The sequence below is a fragment of the Chionomys nivalis genome, chromosome 24, assembly GCF_950005125.1.
Source record: "Chionomys nivalis chromosome 24, mChiNiv1.1, whole genome shotgun sequence".
In the NCBI taxonomy this organism is placed as follows: Eukaryota; Metazoa; Chordata; class Mammalia; order Rodentia; family Cricetidae; genus Chionomys; species Chionomys nivalis.
In genome coordinates, this window is record NC_080109.1 from 19,667,989 (window position 1) to 19,689,673 (window position 21,685).

The 21,685-nt window shown below is 38.8% G+C and overlaps 1 protein-coding gene across 2 annotated transcripts in view; it reads right to left on the minus strand.

Annotated features, from left to right (window-relative positions):
* Rnf13 (ring finger protein 13) overlaps positions 1-21,685 on the minus strand; it is an 80,636-nt gene that overhangs the window by 45,515 nt on the left and 13,436 nt on the right. Inside the window, exons 2-4 of one of the 2 annotated variants that reach the window (XM_057757250.1) lie at positions 19,460-19,604; positions 8,513-8,638; positions 4,659-4,739 (exon numbers count right to left, since the gene is read on the minus strand). In XM_057757250.1, the coding sequence (XP_057613233.1) occupies positions 4,659-4,739; positions 8,513-8,626 (195 nt within the window). In that variant the 5' untranslated portion in view covers positions 8,627-8,638; positions 19,460-19,604. The remainder of the gene's footprint in view (positions 1-4,658; positions 4,740-8,512; positions 8,639-19,459; positions 19,605-21,685) is intronic. The other variant, XM_057757251.1, reaches the window with a different exon arrangement.

Consider the following 21,685-nt stretch of genomic DNA (forward strand, 5'->3'; position numbering starts at 1 on the left):
AAATATGGACCTGTATAATATGGTCCTACAATCCCACTCCCTTTTATTAGCTTTAATAAAACCTATGCTTCTGCAACAGGACAGATAATCACATCTGTCTTAGGCAAAGACTCCTTCATTTACCCAAATTTACCTATACTTGGAACAGGCATTCCATTTTATGCAAGCTCCTGTCTTAGGCATCTGGGGAGAAGAAGCTTCAAACCCATCTGTGACTGCTGACCTCAGTGAAAAAAAGAGATTAAGGGAGAGAAAAATACCTTTGGGTTCTGTGTCTTGGAGTCATACTTTTTAGTCAGGAGAGATCATAATGTTTTATGAATAATCATGCTCCTAAAGACTATAGTCTACTATTTAAAGGAGAGGAGGATCAGCTGAGTTGAAATTCTGGCTGCCATACAATGTAAAAATATGGGCCTGTATAATACAGCCCTCCATATTATAAGTTGCCTTGGCAATAGTTTCAGTAGCTACTGTTCCAGTCATGCCTGCCTGCCTGCCTGCTTCATACTCCTCTCCATGATGGTCATAGATTCACCTTCTGAAGCTATAAGCAAGCCTTAAATCAAATGCTTTCTTTTTAAGTTGCCTTGGTCAGAGTGTCACTCCGCAGCACTAGGAAAGTAACCAAGACACTCGCCGACCAGAACTAGACAATAAGGTCCTACTGTTGAAGACTTCACAACCATGGATACCCAAACAGACAAATCCAACTGGAACTGAGATGGAAATGTTCTCCCAACTGGCTAGCATCTGCAGTGCCAGAGACTGCTATGCAGGCCAGAAGGTAGGAAAAGACAGAAATGGTTGTACCCACCATGGATCCTGCATATGACAATAGTGACTTGCCAGGAACAGTGGGATGACTGTTTTAAGAGTGAACAGCTGCTTTCTGGTTGGATTTGAGGCCAACTCCATGGGAAGGAATACATACCTGATACTATAAACCTGGGCAATAAGCTACAGTAAGGGAGGTCACAAGCCTATGTGGACAACAATTGATGTTAAACTAAAGGGACAAGTAGCCAAATTCCCTTCTACATATTTATGCATCCACTCCAAGACTAATGTCATTCTCAGTCCTGAGCAGAGACGTTTCTTTTTGTACTGGTTGCCAGTTAATAGAGACTCATAACTGGTCGAAGCACTGACAGTGAGTGACTGCTGAGTGCTCAGCCCTAAACAGGACATCTGTATCATCGCCAAGACCCATGGAACGTCACAGAAGATGGGGCAGAAAGACAGCAAGAGCTGGAGGATGGAGGATGGAAGAGTGCTAGGAAACACTGTCTTCTAGATATGATGTGACTGATGTAATCATGAATACACAACACCTTTAGTTCCAGGAATAAGATTACACACAGAGAGATATAAAAGTAGCAGAGGGACTAGCTGAGAAGTATGAGGGATCTACAGAGAGGATATTAAAAGGTAATAGCAGTTAATATTCAAAACTACATTGGGTATGTGTATGAAATCATCAAAAATTAAAACATCAATTTTTCAAAAGATTCCTTGTTTTAATGCAAGGATAACTTTCAGATTCCCTTACAAAGTAAATTCTCTTATTATCTATGGTATGCCAGAAATCACAAGAAATATATGTTTTCTAAATATATGATTTCATTCAATTTTGCAAATGTATTATTTCAATTCATGAACAGTTGTGATTCCAGTTATAGTTCCTGTGATGTCAAATGCCTCTGGGTAGCCCTGCATTTCTAGTCTATGTGATCTATTCAATACTAGAAACAGAAATAAACTGAGCAAGGCATCAAAGCAGACACAAAAGCCAGGGTCAACATCAACCTACTTCCTTATATTTAGTACACTCAGAATCTTGGGAACATTATTCTCAACTTTCTATATATACACACACACAACCACACACAAACATACACATTCATACACACACAGAGTGATCATTTAGTACTCTTTAACTTACTCGAAGTAAATAAAACAGAAGCACAAATTGCAATTTTCTTGCACTTACATAAAAATTTACTGAACTCCTACCATAAGGCAAGCACTGCCAGACACAGTCTAAGGACTGGGAGATAAAGATTATACCCTTGAGACACTTCCATCCTGTGCCAGGAGACCTACCTCAGAAGTAGACAGCAAATCTATAAATGCTTAAATCCCTTAAATAGCTTAGTTGGTGTGCGGAACCTAGCATAGTCTAGATTTACTCATGATACCTAACATGATATAAATACCATATAAATAGCTGTTAGTGTCACTATATTGTTTGGGTAACTACAAAAAGAAAATGCTGTCTGTATATGGTCAATACAGATGTAAACTTTAACAACAATTCACAGTAGTTTTTCAGTTGTTATTACATTTGTATTTATTTATTATATGCGCATATTATATGACCTATATTATATGTGGTCATTATATATATAATAAGTTGCTTTGGCCATGGTGTCTCTTCACAGCAGTAGAACAGTGACTAAGGCATCGTGGATCAGGCACTTTTGCTTTGACCACAATTATGTCATGGCCACATATACTATATATTCACTATTAGGACTATAACCAGTAATGCGCCCTCTCTTCCCTAAGTTGCCTTTTTCTTGGTGTTTGTCACAGCATAAAGGGGATTAGAACACCAATCGTCTTTGAAGCCTGCACAGTGGTCCTGAGTTTTATCCATGAAGCAGTGTCATCATCTTTTCATGTAAAACCACAGAAGAAACATTTCATAAATACAATTAATGCATTCCTGAAATTTATAACTTCATAAATTTATGAACAGAAGAAATAACAAGGGGCAAGTGAGATGGCTCAGTGGATGGTGCTTGCTGCCAAGGGTGACAACCTGAGCCCAACTGCTGGGACCCACATGGTAGAAGAGAAAGTTAACTCCTGAAAGTTGTCCTCGGGTCTCCACGGGCACACCATGGTACACACACACGTATGCACACATACACACAAACACACAAAATAAATAAATGTAACAAGTTTTTTAAAGAACTAAAAACTGAATATTCAGAAAAGGGCCCAAAGTAAGTCCCTGGTAATACTTAACTCTGGAGACAGAGTATGACTGGTAGGCAGGTATGGCTAAAGAAGAAACAAAGGAAAGCTTCTCCTGTTCTTATATGTTCCCTGTTCTGTTTAAATATTCATTCCAGTGGTAAATAATCACATGATATTCACAGCATTTTTAAAAATAATTTAAATTCTTTTTTTATTATTTATTTATTTATTATGCATACAATATTTTGTCTGTGTGTATGTCTGCAGGCCAGAAGAGGGCACTAGACCTCATTACAGATGGTTGTGAGCCACCATGTGGTTGCCGGGAATTGAACTCAGGACCTTTGGAAGAGCAGGCAATGCTCTTAACCACTGAGCCATCTCTCCAGCCCCCTTTAAATTCTTAAAGAAAACTAAAAAACAGATATGCCCACTGCAGAGTTGCACACCATGCTGATTGGAGAATATATGTATTCTAGATTATACAACAAAAAATCTCACACTATCTTGGAATGAGGAAGGAATTTCTAATTATTATGCCAGAGAAAATGGGAAAATATACTAATTTTTAACCACATAATAAAATCACTGAAACAATTACTTAAATTCAAGAGAAATTACTTAAACTCAAGAAAAAAATATCCTGAAGTATATGTAAAAAACAACTGATACTTCCAATATGTAATAAACTCTGGCAAAAAAGAAATGCACTAGTTTTTAAGTGGGCATAGAGTATTTATAGTCAACTAACTCTCTTAATGTGTCTGTGTATGCATGCATATATATGCATGTGTGAGTTATACAAGCAGAAAATCTAAGATATTTAATCTTATTAGATACTTCTGACAAATTAGTGAATATTTTATATCTAATACTGAAGATAGCATAGGAAAAAGGATGGTCTCAAATAAAATGATAGAATTTTAAACTGCCCTTAACTTTCTATAGAGCAACCTGAAATCTATAACAAAATTTAAAACATGCTATGTCACAAAGAAAGCAATTTTACACTTCAAGACATACCCTATAGAGATATATTCAGCAGGATGAAAACATTGATTAAGCAAGGACCAGTAATGCATGTCTTTAACCCCAACACTCAGGAGGCAGAGGCAGGAGAATCTCTGTGAGTTCGAGACCAGCCTATTCTATACAGCAAGCTTTAGGTCAGCCAAGGCTACATAGTGAGATTCCCTCTCAAAAAGAACAAAAACAATAAAAGAAAAAGAAAAAAAAAATCACGGAAGCAAATGTTAGTAATAGGCTAAAAGATCTAAATATACAATTCAAAACGTTAAAATGTTCAATATCCATAGCATTTCATGATAATGCAAAACCAAGAAATCATTGAAAGTAATAACGAAGATCTTTCCCTATCAGCAAGAAAACTTGATAGAGAAAAAAATTATGGGGGCAGGGTTCAAGCAGCAAGTTTCTATTAGTGTTAAATACAGCTTTATTGTATATACTAGTATTTACATAAACATGTATACATACCTGCATAAGAATGCATGCATAGCACACAATGACTTGAATAACTTCATCTTCCCAAATGAGTACTTCAGTTTTTATGATAATAAATACTAAGAAATGTTTTCACTCAGTAAATGACCATTAAAAACACCTTATTAAATCTATGTTATAAATCTTCTATGTTAGTATTTTCTCACCTTTAAGCCTTCAGCTGGTAGCCTATAGCCAAATCTTGCTGGAAGATCCTCAAATGTCTGAGATGCATTTTCAAAATTATACTAAATATAAAATTAAAAGAATCAAGTTAAAATCAATTTATATATTACAGTTTAAAGTTTATTAAATCACATAAATTATCATTTCTGTAATTCTGCTTTACTAGTGAAACATATCACAAAATAGAAACAGAGCATCAATTAAGATAGCAAAAATAAAAATAATTTACATAAACCACTTAAATTTGATTCTGACTTCATGTACTATCAAACACGAACAAAAATTCGGTAACATTACACATCTACTGTTTTCTGGGTAAAGATAATTCCCTGGCAACAAATTTTCTTGATATATAATTCCAGCAGACGAGTTCCCTTTTATTTTCTCTATTTTTTAAGGGTCTGATTTAATAGAAGAAATTTACAGGATTTCTGGTGAAAGCTATGAAAAATGACATTTCTTCCCAGTAACATCAACTCAAACTCTGATGTACTGTCAATTTTTACATAAAAGAACACTTAAGACAAGGGTTCTCCACCTTCCTGACGCTATGACACCTTAAAACGGTTTCTCGTGTTGTGGTGACCCCCCCAACCATAAAGTCATTTTTGTTGCTACTTTATAACTGTAATTTTGATGCTGTTATGAACGCAATATAAATATCTGTGTTTCTGATGGTCTTCGGCAACTCCTATGGAAGGGTCATTTGCCCCACAATGGGTCACAACCAGTTGAGAACCAGTGACTTAAGGACCAAATTCAGCGGAGCACATAATAGGGAAAGCTAAAGCTATTTAAGTATTTTGATTTCATTTATTATTGTTGAGAATGGTACACACATGCCATAAAGACATACAGAGGTCAGAAGATAATTTTGTCGAGATGGTTCTTCACGTCCACTTTGATGTGGGTTTGAGGGATTGAATTCAGGTCTCAGACTTGTGAAGTAAGCACTTTACCCATCTCAATAGCCCAAGTTATTCAAACAATTTCCAGTTTCCATACAGATATTGGTTCTTGTGCTACAGTATTGAGTCTTCTACTATAATAAACGAGAGTGTGCTTTAGGAGATAACAAGAAGACTGGGGACATAGCTCAGTGGTAGGGCCTTGCCTAGCAGGCATGAAGCCCTGAGTTCCATTTCCAACACCACAAAAAAGCTCACAGATGATAGCAGTACTGACCTAACTGTGAAATAAGTCTGCTGTATTGTTTAAAATTAATCTACTATATGGAAAACAAGAGAAAAAAAGAATAATAGAAAAAAGCAAAGAATAACAAGTAACTTTTGTAACGCAGATGAAATCTATGCTATAGCAGAATTTAAGATAGTTGTTCATAAGCTGTAAGTCATAAATAGAAAACATATTTACAAAGTAAAGGAGTTACTTGATAGTAATCACAAGGCAGAAAAGTCTTCAGAGGCTAAGAGCACTTTCAGAGAACCCAGGTTCCAATCCTAGCAACACCCACGTAGTAGCTTAAAATCACCTCTAACTCTAGTTTAAGAAGACTGACACCTCCTTCTGGCCTCCATGCGTACTATGTAACACATACATACATGCAGGCATTCACAAATACACATAAAATAAAAATAAATAAGACCCTTTTAAAAAGATGTAAACATCAAGTAAGCCTTGGGATTCACAAATCATAGAGGTCACATATCCATGGGGACAGGTGTGCTACCCTGAATCCATCACCTACTGGACAATCCTGCTCTTCCAGCATCATCTGCCAGAGGCATGAGATAAGAAGCACTGCAGCAACATTATTCTCATAGCTATGCCAAGGCACAGACCTGTCTCTCTCCCCTACAGAATAAGCACCATTCAATCAGGACAGCTGCCAGCTGCCGAGTCTCTTGGCCTCACCCTCAGCTCCTGTCACAGTGAAAGCTGATGCAGGCAGCAAACAAGAGCTCAGGCTAGCTTGCCGATGGTGGCGCACACCTTTAATCCCAGCACTCGGGAGGCAGAGGCAGGCGGATCTCTGTGAGTTCGAGACCAGCCTGGTCTACAGAGCTAGTTCCAGGACAGGCTCCAAAGCCATAGAGAAACCCTGTCTCGAAAAGCTAAAAAAGGAAAAAAAAAAAGAGCTCAGGCTAACACAGCAGGGAGCACAGGACTGGGGTGACCCAGTGCCTGAATGTCTCTGCATATACCCAGCTTTCCCGTTTCTTCTCACTAGACAATCATTCATTCTGTTGACTTGGGTACCCAGCCCAAAATCGTACTTGTGAGCCACCAAATACACATGGTAACTGCTCTACACTGACTTCCTATCGCAACAGTAGTTCACACTTTCAGAACAATTTATAAAATACTTTCCACACAAAGTGTTTTCAAATCAACTAAGACAATTCACATTTAATCTCCTAAAGTATCGTTATTTTAGTTACCAACTCAGCATTGAATCTTAGGAGGTCATTTAACCCTTCCCAAAGACACCAATGTAAAATGAAGAAATTGATTTAGAATAGTGCAGAAAGAGCAAGGGAAAATACAAGTGTGTAAAGATAGCACTTTAAAACGTATGCTTTAAAAATGAGGAAATGGAAGAAGCCACAAATAAGTGTTCTTGGATTGCTTTTATGACTAAATTTTTAGAACTAAAACCTCTCTCTTGAACAGTACTTGTAACATCCATCAGGGCTTGGAAGACAGGTATTCATTCATTTACAACCATATAACATAAACTATTACATCACCCGCATTCTACATGATGAACACAGACTACTAAAACAGCTTACACCATTTACACCATTGGAAGGAGCAGGAGTCAGAGCCCTGGCTCTTAAATCACAAGGTACAACTATACTTCCACTTTCACTGTCAGGTAACTGTGGACTGAGCAGTTAAGTAATTTGCTCAAGGTCATCTTACCACATGCACAAGAATTTAACTCACCTTGTAACGCTGTTACCAAAGCTCTAGACTACCATTACATATAATCTATCCATCCCTGCCACTTCTTACTATGTGATTCTGACACTCACCCTGCTGACCATCAGGTAACCAATCCTCTCTGACAAATACAAACAATGAAATCAAAGGCAAATTGGGATCAACTAAAATGATGTCATTCAACTGTAATTAACAAAATAACATGCATTGGCACATCCATGTTTAATGTTGCTACAGTCACAACAGCATGGTGTTTGCTAAGAAAAAAAAAGAAGGAAAGGAGGGGAGGGGGAAGGGAGGAGGTAAGGGAGAAGGTGGAAAGGGTGTGTGGAAGGGAGAGAGAAAGGAAAAGAGGGAAAGAAAGAAAGAGACCAGGTGAGGTGGTACACTCCAGTAATCCTAGCACTCAGGAGGCAGAGGCAGGTGGATCTCTAGGTCGACCTAGTCTACACAGCGGGGTTTCAGGATAGCCAGGATTATGATAGCAAGAACTGCCTCAGAAAAAAAAAGGAAATAAAAGATACCAGGTAGTAAAGAAACCAATAAGATTCTACATAAGAGCTGGTTGGTGATGGCTTTATTCTGTGAGTTCAAGGCCAGCCTGGTCTACAGAGAAAGTTCCAGGACAGGCTCCAAAGCTACACAGAGAAACCCTGTCTCAAAAACAAAACAAAAGGTTCTACATAAAACACAAGGATGTTGGTATGGGCACATAGTCTCAGGAACAAACACATCATTTATAAGGCACTTAAATGTACAAGAAATTTGTGCTGGATATTAAGCAAACAAAAGAAAATAAGACTCACTCAATTTTCAAGTAACTATGTAGTTCAGCATGTTTATAAATACATTATAAGATCCACCATTCATGGCTTTTTTAAAGCATTAAGTGATATTTTTAGACATAAATAAATTGTATTACACTTACTGCTAAAATGTCTGCTTCTACAGGCAGCAGGTTCAGGAATGCAAAGAGCTGCACCGTCAAGATGGTGTAGACTTGTGTGGCAGACAGCATGAGCATCCCTATGGAGAGCAGCATCTCGTAAATCACCTAGGAGATAAAGAAAGAATATATATAACTGGAAATGCTGGTGCTTTCACCCCTAGAAGAAATCATTTCCCACATTGATACCTAACATCTAAACATATCCCTTTAATTACAAATGTGCTAATATTAATTATAAATGTGCTAATAAAACTAAGAAATATTTTGAAGCCAGGCATAATAGTGCACACCTTTACTTCCAGCACTAAGTTGGCTGAGGCAAGCTGATACCTATGACTTCGAGGTCAGCTAGGTCTACATAATGAGCAAAGGTTACACACACACACACACACACACACACACACAGAGAGAGAGAGAGAGAGAGAGAAGCACTTCAGTGGTGAACATTTGCCTAGCAAGCACAAGGGTGTGTTCAATCCCACAGTACTGGGGAAGGGGATTAGTTTTAAATAGTAGCACACTCCCAGACATTCTATGCTCTGCATTTTAAGCACAAAACAAATGTTTCCCCCACAGAGCTTTGTTCACCAACCCAGTTTTTGGAGAAACGAGATTTCAATCAAAATACGATAAAAAGAAAACAGACAACTTTCTTTAAAATCTGAAGTTTTTCTACATTTCTAGAAACTGTATCTTTTGTTCAATACAAAAATTCATATACTTTCACTAAAAATAAACTTGAAATTTGAGATAGGCTTCACTGGATGGCCCTGGATGGCTTAGAAATCCCTACTAAGACCAGGTGACCAGGCTGACCTTGAACTCACAGGGACCACCTACAACTAAAGATGTACGCCACCATGACCACATATGTACTTTCTTTTACCTTTTCCCTCCCTATTTTTTTTTCTTTTTGAGACAAGTTCTCACAATAACAACAGTTGACTTACAACTTAGTATGTAGTTCAAGTTGGCCTTGAATACACAGCGATCCACATACCTCTGCCTCCCAAGTGCTGGGATTGAAAGTGGAAGATACCTTATATTGTATTGACATTAAAGGGGGAAAAACTAGTTGACTCTCTCTGATCTAGAAATTTAAAAATTCCAGATTTTGTAAAATTTCACATTTATGATTTTTTAAATTAGAAACATCCAACTGGTATAACTTGCAGAAATACAATGAAATACTTCCCATATCAAGGATTTTTGGTAAGGGGCATTCAATTTTTTTTGCATTGATTTCCTAATAACCTATCATTTTATTTTCCCTATCTATAACCAAAAATGACCTCTTCTCTCCCTTGCACTCTTAGAACCAGGCCACAGTGACATCATGGCTTACCTCCAGAACCCCAGTACCTTTCCCTTCATAAACTATCTCCTTTGCTATTAAAAATAAAAATAATAAAAGGCAATTGGTGTTTGCTTCTCCCAGATCATTCAGTTCTCTAAATTACTCTTCAATCTTTCTTATAACAAATCAAAATTCCAGGATAGGGCTGAAGATTCAACAGTGGATAATATTTTTATTGGTCAGTCTCAACCAGTTGTATAGTATACTTTTCATGGAAAAAAATGAGAACATGATTAACAAAGGCAATAGACTTTATAGTGAATTGCTTCAATAAATACCAACAAGTTACAGAGAATCAATATTGATGATACTGAGTGAGTGTTCTTGGTGGGAATGAGACAGATTCAAAGTCTGAATCTGACTCACACACTGAAGCAAAACACCTGTACACCTGAAACACCATTTTACAAATCCATTAACATTGGTGATGAAAATGTGTTAGAGTTGACTGGGTGTTGACAGAGCCTATGACAAGAAGGTTTGGTGAAGACAAGGGGGCAGGTGGAAGCAGAGAGTGACTGCTCACAGGGACCGGGAGGAAGATTAGAAAAATGTTCTAAACTAGATTTTGGTGTTTGTTTCACAATTTTATAAATATATTAAAATCACTGCACTGTATATCTGAAGTAAATTTTATATTGAGAATTGGGCTACAATAAAAAATGTAAGTGTATAACTTTGTTGAAATTACTTCTTAAGATAAAGTAGCTTTACTGGTGTGTTATTCAGACACTAGGCAGCACACAGATTCATATGGTCAATATGGATGCCACGGTGTGCAATGGCTGGGGTCAAGGGTGCAGACAGTGATGGTCCGGGCAGTCTATCTCAGACGAAGATGTGGCTGTGAGAGCAAGTGAGTGTGCCAACAGACTACTGGCCTTGATGAGCATATGACCATCACATTAGACAACGTGGCACAGATTCATAAAACGAAGTCAAGAAAACAATCTGAACGGAGATGAGATGGTGCTTCTAAAACATTTATTTACCTTCACTTCATTTTGATGACCCTTGTGTTATTTATTAACAGGTGACAATAAATGCTGTGAGGCTTTTGTTAAAAAAAAAAGAAGAATTTGAAGGAAAACTACAAATCTGAAGCAAATATTGTTTGTGTGTGTGTGTGAATATATACAGTTTCTATGAAGAAAGCTCGTTGTGCTGACTAGTTTACCAACTTGACACAAGCTAAAGTCATCTGAGAGAAGGGAATCCCAACTGAGACAATACCCCTCTATGAGCATAAGATTGAGCTATGCATAAGCCTCTAAGGCATTTTTCAAATTAGTAATTGATGTGATATAGTCCAGCCCATTGTGGGATCCACAGGCTGAACATGTGGAGGCCCACAGATATGAGTCTGTTCCACCTTGACTACAGGTCAGAGAGTTTGAGCTTATTTTTACTCTTTCAAAGTTGTTGACAACAGGTGTGGCTACAAACAAGAAACCCTGACCTAGGGTGTGGTTACTTGGTTTCTTGGACATTAAGATGGCCCAGAGAGGTGGATCTGCTCCACCCTGACTGCGGGTCAGAGAATTCAAGCCTACTCCAGCTCCTTCATTTTAAAATAAAAGATTAGACACAGAGAGTGGCTGCCTACAGGACAGTTGGTCTAAAGTGTATTTGCTGCACATCTTGCCCAAAACATCAAAATGCTTGACTCAGGAAATACTGGCTTAATGTCTCAAGTATTGAAGCAAGTAACTACTCTGGTTGTGTCACGTTAAAGCAGTCTTTTGCCTTCTTTCCCTCTTTCTGTACTGGGGTATGTAAGTGTATGGAAAATAGACGCAAACAGATTCAGTATTCACTGAGTTGCCTTCCTGGTACTATCCAATGTCTCTTTATTTCTTCTGTATCTCCATCTATTATAATATTCAACGAGGCAGTTATGACATGAACAAGTCATGGGAAGCAAGCCAGTAAGCAGCACCCCTCTGTGGCTTCTGCATCGGTTCCTGCCTCCATGTTTCTGCCTAGCTTGAGTTCCTGTCCTGACTTCCTCCAATGATGAATAGTGATATGGAAGTGTAAGCCAAATAAGCCCTTTCCTCCAAGTTGTTTGTGGTCATGGTTTTCATCTCAACATTAGTAACACTAAGACTTCTGTGATCAATACATTCTCAAGAAAGCATGAAAGTTTCTACATTTTAGTTTAAAGTGACTTTGCTTCATCAAGAAGCCTTCTAAAGGGAAAAGTTTTAATTCTTTAAAGACTCCTCCTAGCACTTAGCCTACTGTGCGAAGAGAAATACATAATGTTACTAGACAACATTCAGCTGTATATGATTCTTCACTAGAGAAAAGCATTTAAAAGGAAATGACTCTTAAGTTTGCTATAAATCCTTTTCCAAGAAAGGTACATGGACATAAACCTGTAGCCCCGGCTACTTAGGAAGCTGCTGCGAGATGACCCCTCGAGCTAGGGACTGAAGACCTGTGAGAGCCCAGAGAAGTGGATTGCTCCACCTTGACTGAAGGTCAGAGAGCTGACGCTTCCTCCATTTAGAAAGTTACTGACAGGAAGTCTGACTTAGGGAGTGGCTACAAACAAGACGCCCTGACCTAGGGTGTGGTCACTTAATGTTCTGGACACTAAGATGGCCCACAGAGGTGGGTCCACCCCACCCTAATCAAAAGTCAGAGAATTCAAGCCTATTTCTATTCCTTCAAGGAAAAGACAGGAGGTTTGACCCAGGGAGTGGCTGCCCACAGGATACTTGGTCTAAGGTGTAGTCACTGCATGTCCTGCCTAAAACACCTGAATGCTTACTTCAGGAAATAGTGGCTTGATGTATCAAGTATAGAAACAAATCACTGTTTTCTTTTTACCTTGTGTCATATTAAGGCAGCCTTTTGCCTTCTCCACCCCCCCTTTTGGATTGGGGTATATAAGCAATGGAAAATAAACACGGGCCTGTTCAGTATGTACCAGATCGCCCTCCCACTTCTATCCTATGTCTCTGTGTTTCTTTCATCTCTGCTCCTCCTACCTAATTTTTCTAATCCACACACCCCCTACCCTGGAATGTGTGAACCCCACTGAGGCTGGACTACAACAGAGACCAGCCTGAACAACAACATAGTGAGGTTCTCACCCCTCAGCATCCACCCTTACCCCAGAGTCCCTATCCCAGTCTTACAGGAGGAAGAAGAAAAGATAATGACATTTTTTTTTTTTTTTAAAAAAAAGGGTTTACTTGTACCATTTCTAAAAACTGAACATGATCTTCAAGGGAACCTGGAGGCTACTAAATGGCTGTTAAAGGAAGCTGTTCCTTTCAAATACCAAGATCTTCCACAACCTGATCTCATGATTCTAATTCAGTTTCATCGATGCTGAGTATGAAAGCTTTACCTGAATAACAGAAGACTTCTCCATGACCATGTACTTTATATTAGCATACTGTGCTTTCAGTTTGTATACTCCTACAGAGAGAGTATAACGCCACCCACACAATGTCTGTGTGGCAGCACACATCTGAAATCCAACAGAGGGGGAGGGGGGCAGGCAGAAGATTACAGGGCTCACTTGTCTCACCTGTCTAGCCAATTAATAAGCTCCATGGTCAGTGTGAGATCCTGACTCAAAAACAGTAAATAAAGAAGGCAGAGAACAACAGATGTAGACAGAGATATCAACTGCTAGACTCCACACGTAAACTCACAAACAACACACCACACAAGGAATACATGCATACAGACACAAAAAAATCTAATGGATCAAATTCAAGAACACATTAAGATGACATTTGCCATAAAGTTCACTTCATCATATGTGAATCAGTAGGTATAATTCAGCACATAAAAAGACTAAAAGCAAAAAAACTACATTATCATCTCAATCACTACAGATGAGGCTTCCCATAAGTCCGGCATTCTTCATGACAAAATCCCAGAAGAAATGAGGAACAAAAAGAAAAAAACGCAATATAGTAAGTTATGCATGACATACCCATAGCCTGTGACATTCTAAATGGGGAAAACAGAACATTTCTTCTGAAATCTAGAATGACAAAGGTGCCCACTCGCTTCATTTAGTCACTACACGGCTAGAAGTCGTGACTAGAGCAATACAAGATTTTAAAAAGAAGATACAGATAGGAAATGAAAAAGGGAAACGATGCTTACTTGTAGGCAACATGATCCTATACTTAAAAACCTTAAAGAACCCACCAGAAAACGCTTAAACCTAAAGAACATTTTCCGCAAAGTAACAGAACACACACACACACACACACCAAAAAAAAAAAAAAAAAAAAAAAAAAAAACCAGTAGCTTTTCTATATACCAATAGCAAACTTGGCAAGAATGAAACAAGGGAGAAATTCCATTCATAATAGAAAGGGGGGGAAAGGTTAAAAGGCCAAAATCAAATAATCTTTAAATTATACTAAGCCATCATAGCATAACCAGGATGGTACTGGCACAAAAATTGACATGCAATTATTGGAACAGAATAGAGGATCCAAAAATAAGCCCACACAGCTACAGCTGTCAAAAACATAAATCGGAGAAATGACATGACCACCTCTTCAATGAACGGTGCTGGGAAACTGTATTTCCACGTGTAGAGAAACAAAGTCAGACCTGTTCTCTCTCTCTCTCTCTCTCTCTCTCTCTCTCTCTCCGAAAACTCAATTCAAAATGGATGAAACGCTGAAGACATGAAAAACTTTTCATCAACATATAAGCATGAGACAGGACTTCTGAACAGGAGTCCAATAGCGGAGGAAATAATCATTGGACTCAAGAAACAGACTAGAGAATGGGGAAAACATCCCTGCCAACTATACACCAGACAAGGGATTGATAAATATGATAAAAAGCTGAAAAATGAAAACACCAATAAAATCAAATGATCCAGTCAATACATGAATCAATGAACTTAATGAACAATTCTCAAAAGAAGAAAAATGCAAATGGCCAACAGGTACCTGTAAGTGTGTGTTTAACATTCTTAGTCAATGAAAACATGCTAATTAAAATTTAAGGATCCTTTCTCATCAAACTCAAAATGATAAAATCAAGGAAACAAATAACAAATGCTGGCAAGGGGGTGGGAAACAAAGAGCTCCTACTCACTGCTGACAGGAATGTAAATTTGTACAACCAATTTGTTGGGATTTTGTTTTGTTTTGTTTTTTGTTTTTTTTGAGATAAGGTTTCTCTGTAGCTTTGGTGTCTGTCCTGGAACTAGCTCTTGTAAACCAGGCTGGCCTCGAACTCACAGAGATCCACCTGCCTCTGCCTCCCGAGTGCTAGAATTAAAGGCATGTGCCACCACTGCCCGGCTATTTGCCATGGATCTTCCTCAAAAACATGAGAATAGAGCCACTGAGACGGATGACCAGGCGAATGCATCTGCTGGTAAGGCTGACAACCTGTGTTCAATCACCAGGACATACAAGGTAGAAGGAGAGAACCAACTCCTTGGACCTCCCTGTGTGTAATAACAAGTTCACAAGTACCCGTGCATGAGCACACTTAAACACACACACAGAGATACAGTAATTAAAGAAAACTGAAAACTGAATAACCATATGACCCAGTTAAACCATTACTGGATAGACATCTGAATGATTCTAAGTCAACAATGCTGAAATGCTGTGTGCAGTCACGTTTATGTCTGTACTGTCAAAATCAAAAATGTCAACAGACTAGACTTCCATCAACAGATGTACAAAATGGAACTTTATGGGGTCATGAGGAAAAATGAAATACTGACATATTCAAGAAAACTGATATAATTGGAAATCTTAAATGAATTAAGTCAGTCTCAGAAAAGCAAATAACATGTTTTCTCTCTTATGCAGAAACTTAAAATTACATGTGTGTAAACACATGTGAGCATGTGTGTACAAGTGCATGCATGCACAGATGTAAATCACAAAACGTGAAGAAGGATGAGATCAGTGGGAAACAGGGAGGGTAACAAAATACAGATAATGGGAAGCCAAAGGGGGAACTAATTGAGGGAAGGATCAGCTACGGGGGCAGGGATAAAACAACTGGGGAGAAAAAGAATGGGAGCAATGTACAGTGACACAAATGCATGATGACACCGTGACAAAACCTACTGCTTTTTATTCTAACCTAAAACATTAGTGTAAGAAGAGTCCTGGTCAGGGCCACAGAAATGATTTGGCAGATAAAGGCAGTTGCTGCCAAGCTTGACCATCTGAGCTCCATCCACAGGGCCCACAGCGATGGAGAGAGAGGAATGACTCACCTACACACACATCCTAGAGCATGCACACACCAACACATACAATAAATAAAAACAAAATATAAATTTTAGTTTTAAAAAATGCTTATGACTGTAATCCCAGTACTGGAGAGGCAAAAGCAGGAGGATTGCTGCTAATTCAAGCCCATCCAGGGCTATTTATATCAAGAACCTGTCCCCCCAAAAAAACTTCTTTTTAATTTTAAATAAAGAGAATAAAATATTTTAAAATAATAAGAAACACTAAATACATGACAGTTTCATCAAACCAACAATAAAGACATCCTGGAGGCAACAAGGACAGTGTAGCTATGATGGTCAGCTTTAACTGCCTACTTGACAAAACCTAAATCACCTGAGAAGAATCTCAGTGAAGAACGTCTATATGGACTATCCTGTAGGTGACAGAGAGGTCTTCCGAGAAGTTCACCTGTCTCATTTTTGGTGTGATATATATAAAACTTACCATTTCAAAAATAGCTTAGTAACTATATTTTTACTGTCATGTACTAGATCACCATCTTATTATATCTCTAGAGCCTTCTTATCCTGACAAAATGAAACCCACAGCACTCAGCAACACTTATTCACTTCCTGTCAGAATTTGACAATGTGGAGCAGCACATAAGTAGAATCATCCAGCATGTCTTCTGTGACTGACTCAGTTCACTGCATGTCTTAAACACTGGCATGTCCTATAGAAGTATAAAATCTGCTTCCTTCTCAGGCTGATAGTGCCCCATGGCTTCTACACACCACATCTTGTTTACCTACTCACCCATTAACAACAATTAAATCGCTTCCTTGTCTTGACTTGTTAAGAAACATTTAATTGTGTTTCTTCTTTTAGTTGAGTATGACAGATTGCCTTAGTTGTAAAAACAGAATTCCTCTGAGATTACAGCTGACTTTGTTCAACAGTCACTGGTCAGCCCAGACAGGAATGTTTGCTAAAACAGCATCTGCCCTGCCTGAAGGAAACAATTCACAAAGGAAAGACCACAGAGCTGCACAGGGCCCCCAGAGCTGCATCAAGTTCCTCATTCCAAAGCCCCTCACCTATAAAGGGTGCCCTTTGCAGACCCCTCTAAGCTGACCCCTTTGCCATGCACGCTAATAAATGCAATCATGTGTGGAGGTTAACTCTGTTCCTTTCTGCCTTGTCTCTTTCCTCTGGGCTCCAAATCTAATATGGTACATACCAGAAGAAGAACTGCAGGAACGCTGACTTTTTGAGTATTAAACCATTTTCCACAGATGCTGAAGCCTGTGTACTTACCAGTAATGTACAAGGGTTCCTATGACTTCTCATAGCTATAACACCTGCTGTTTGCTATTTTTGACACAGCCACCCTAGAGTGCACAAAGTTGTGGTTCTGGTTTGCATTTCTCTATGAATTAGTAATACTGAGCATCTCTTCTTGCACTGTATGCCCATTTGCACATCTCTCTGTGCACTCTTCTCATTTTAATCAAACTCTATTGCTGTTGTTGAGTTATAGGGGTACTGACACACTTCAAATATCAAGCCTTGCCTAGTATAGGACTGAAGTATGTTTTCTCCCATTAGGAGCATCATTTTTCACTGTGTAAGAAGTAAACAAGCCCTTCAATACACAAACACTTTTAATGCCAGCTCCCCTATTTGTCATTTTATTACCTTTGTTTTTGGTGTCATACATAAGAAATCCAACAATGCAAACCTTTTCCCTGATTTCTTTATAGATTATTTCTATGTTTAGATGTTGAACACATTTTTTTGCTAATTTTTACATTAAACAGTAATATAACTTATTTGGAAAACACTTTCTTGATCAAGACTGAGAAGAAACATATCATGCAATGATTCACAAACTTCTTACAAGTCAAAGGACAACCAATAGGTCAAAATAGACAAGAAGAAAAAGTGGGGGAGAGATGCTAACAAACACACACTTCATAGTTCTCTCAATGCCACTATTGTCAACTATATCAGAGGCTGTCAACCCCAGCAAAGAACCACTCAGAAAACAAGAAATGAACAATTGACAATGAAACTTTTTTCAGGGGTTTTGAAATCTTTAGCACTAGGGAACATAGCAGAAAATTCTGGGTTTTGTGGTTATCAAAACATGCACCATGTTTCAGAGTATGTCTCTTAAACCAGAATGTTTTATTTTTATGATGTTTCCACACAAATGTGAATGTTATCACCATAGCTAGCACTGAGAGAAAACTTGACTCTATGCTAGTTCTATGTTAATGATCTGATGGGAATGTTACTCCCCCTAAGCTTCTACACAGTCTTTAAAACGCAACAGGAGAAAGTGACTTGTACTGTCACTCTTTTAGGGGACAGAACTTCTATATATAAGAACTAGGAACTAACACACTAAAAAGCGAACAAATCTGCTTATTCATCGTTCCTACCTTCATCCCTCATTCTTTGATTTTTGTACAGCTCTTAGACGACCTACAAGGAGTGTGGGTGTGGCCACGGTGGCGGACTGGCACACACCAGGCCGTGTTACATCATCGCCACTGTCACACGCTGCTTCTTTAAATTTACATTAGTTATGTGCATGTGGGGAGAGGTGGGCCTGAGCGCGGGAGCCCACACTCAAGGAGGCAAAAGACATCAGATCCCCATGGAGCTAGTTACAGGGAGTTACAAGCCACAGGATGTGAGTGCGGCCTATGGCCAGGCCCGGTAACCAGCTTTACAGTGTTTCTCCAGCTGTGTTCTTGACTTCCTTTTCTAGATGCCAGCCCCACCCGTGGCAAGTGTTTGCAGTCAGTTTACACATCTACCATGAGTTACTCCTTTAATCTCCTGCTTTTTTAAATGTTCACTTCTTCCTGTCTTAATTTTTAATTCTCAATTTTTACTGTTTAGTGTCTTATTTGCTGAAAGAATATGTACTTCTCAAGGACGTCAATATTTACTTTACAGATGTGCAAACAGTGCTTGACAAAAACTGGATGCTTAGCATTTGTAAAACAAATTACATAACCCTTCTCTTTATACTATCTTCAACAAAACCTCTAAATGTGACTACCGGTTTACCTCTCTTTAAAAAGTTCTAAGACTTTAACATTAAACTTGTCTTAAGGCTCAATAGCAGAGCAGCTGCCTACCATGGGCCTCAAAGAGGCACTGACTCCCCAGTACCACCAAAAATTAATAAAAATCCTGTTTCCATTAAAACCAGGGTGTGGTGGTTTCAACAGTAGTCCCAGCTACTCAGTGAAATTCAAGACTAACATAGGCAGCACAGTGAGATGCTGTCTCAAAAAGATTCCTAAGTGAAAAATGTCTTATGCATACATTAGAAATACACATAAATATACATACATTGAATACTACGGAGGCTGGAAAGATGGCTCAGCAGTTAAAAGCAGTTGTTGATCTTGCAGAGGACCCAGGTTTGGATGCCAGCATCCATGTCAGGTGGCTCACAAACCTCTTCCGGTTTCCCTCTTCTGGCCTCTGAAGGTACCTGCACATATGTGGTATGCATCTTTATACTGTGTCACACACACATACATACAAAATAAATAATTTTTAACTATTATGAAACAATAAGATAATCTAATAGATTAGAATGTTAACTCTGGGTGATGGGTCTTTATATCATTTTCAGTTTGTTCTTCACACTTATTTACATGCTTCAGAGAAAAACTTTCTAGAATCTATTAATTTATGGTGGTACCTGCCTTTAATCCCAGCATTTAAGAGACAGAGGCAGGGGCTGGAGAGATGGCTCAGTGGTTAAGAGCATTGCCTGCTCTTCCAAAGGTCCTGAGTTCAATTCCCAGCAACCACATGGTGGCTCACAACCATCCGTAATGGTCTGGTGCCCTCTTCTGGCCTGCAGGCATACACACAGACAGAACACTGTATACATAATAAATAAATAAATAAAATATTTAAAAAAAAAAAGAGAGAGACAGAGGCAAGTTGACCTCTGTGAGTTTCAGGCCACTCTGGCCTACATAGGAAGTTACAGGATAGCCAGGGCTACATCACAGATGTTGTCTCAAAAACCATCAAAATGATGATGATAGTTCAGGTATGTGGCTGCTGGTAGGCTGTACATTCTCCATGGAGGTCCTGTACCCATGCACCAGCAGGCAGCACGAATCATCAGTGAATTTACAAACAGAAAGGACATGAGGGAGAAGAAGGACCTGTTGGGGGATTTCTATGGGGAATAAGAGGATGGCTTGGGGTGAATATGATCATGCATGAAACGGTCAGAGGATGGCTTGGGGTGAATATGATCATGCATGAAACGGTCAATGAATAAATAAAAATATTTTTAATACTTTTAAAAATAAAAAAGGGCAGATCTTGGGAAGAAAATTAAATGGTTTTTTTCAATATAAGTACTCAATTGCACATAAAATATTTCCTTTTTTAAGATTACTTATTTTTATGTGTATATGTAAGTGCTCCCATATATACACATACTGTTGCTTCCCAACAAGGCCCAAAGTGGGTACGAGATGTCCTGAAACTAGAGTTACAGACTATGAGAGGGTTGAATAAGATATGTCCCCCCAAAACCATGGGCATTTTAACCCAGTTGGTGGCACTGTTTGGGGAGGTTTGGGCGGAGCAGCCTTGCTAGTGACTGGAGGCAGGCTTTGGCTTTGGGATTAAACGGCTCATGCCACTTCTATCTGCTTTATGTTTGCAGTTGAAGATCTGCGCTCTCAGCTTCCGGTTCCTGCTGCCTGTCACTTGCAGCTATGCATATTCTTATTCCTCTGGATCCCTAAGTCTAAATAAACCCTTTCTTCTATAAGATGCTCTGACCATGGTGTCTGATCAGCGCAATAGAAAAGTAGCAAATACACTGACAGCAATAAGCTCTCGTACGAGTGAGTTATGGGTACTAGGAACTAAACTTAGGTCCTCTGCAACTGCACAAGGGCTGAGCCGCTACCCTGGCTCTGCTCCCATGCAACAGCTTTAACAATGAGTATGATTGCCGTAAAGTGAAAAAGCAGCAGGCATGTGCATCAGTAGACAATACATCTCAATCAGCTACAGCCCATAGCTTAGTTAACTGTGATGCTGGGATTGCAAGCATTCAGTCCCAACTGGCAAATGGCTCAGCACTGTCCTTGGACCCAAAGGTAAACCAAACTGAATAACAAAAACAAACAAACAAACCTCAATTTTTTAAGCATCCTGGAACTATTCCAGGTACGAATACCAATTTTGTAGCCACAGGAAGCTATATCAGGAAACAGGGACCATACAATATGCTAAACTATGGTATGATATAAGTATAAAGATATACATTACAGAGGCAGGAGAGTAGAAAGCCTATAAGGCTTGAGAAACTGCTGAGAATAATGGACATGTTTGTCAACTTCATTGTAGTTGTTTCATAGCTACGGAAATGTCAGTGTTTATCAGAATTTATACTCAATATCTGTAAGTTTTTTTCAATCAACTAGTCAAAACTCTGTTTTTAATATTGTGAAAAAGATGGCCAGAAATGGTCCTTAATCCCAGCACTCAGGAGGCAGAGGCAGGAAGATCTCTGTGAGTTCAAAGCCATTCTGA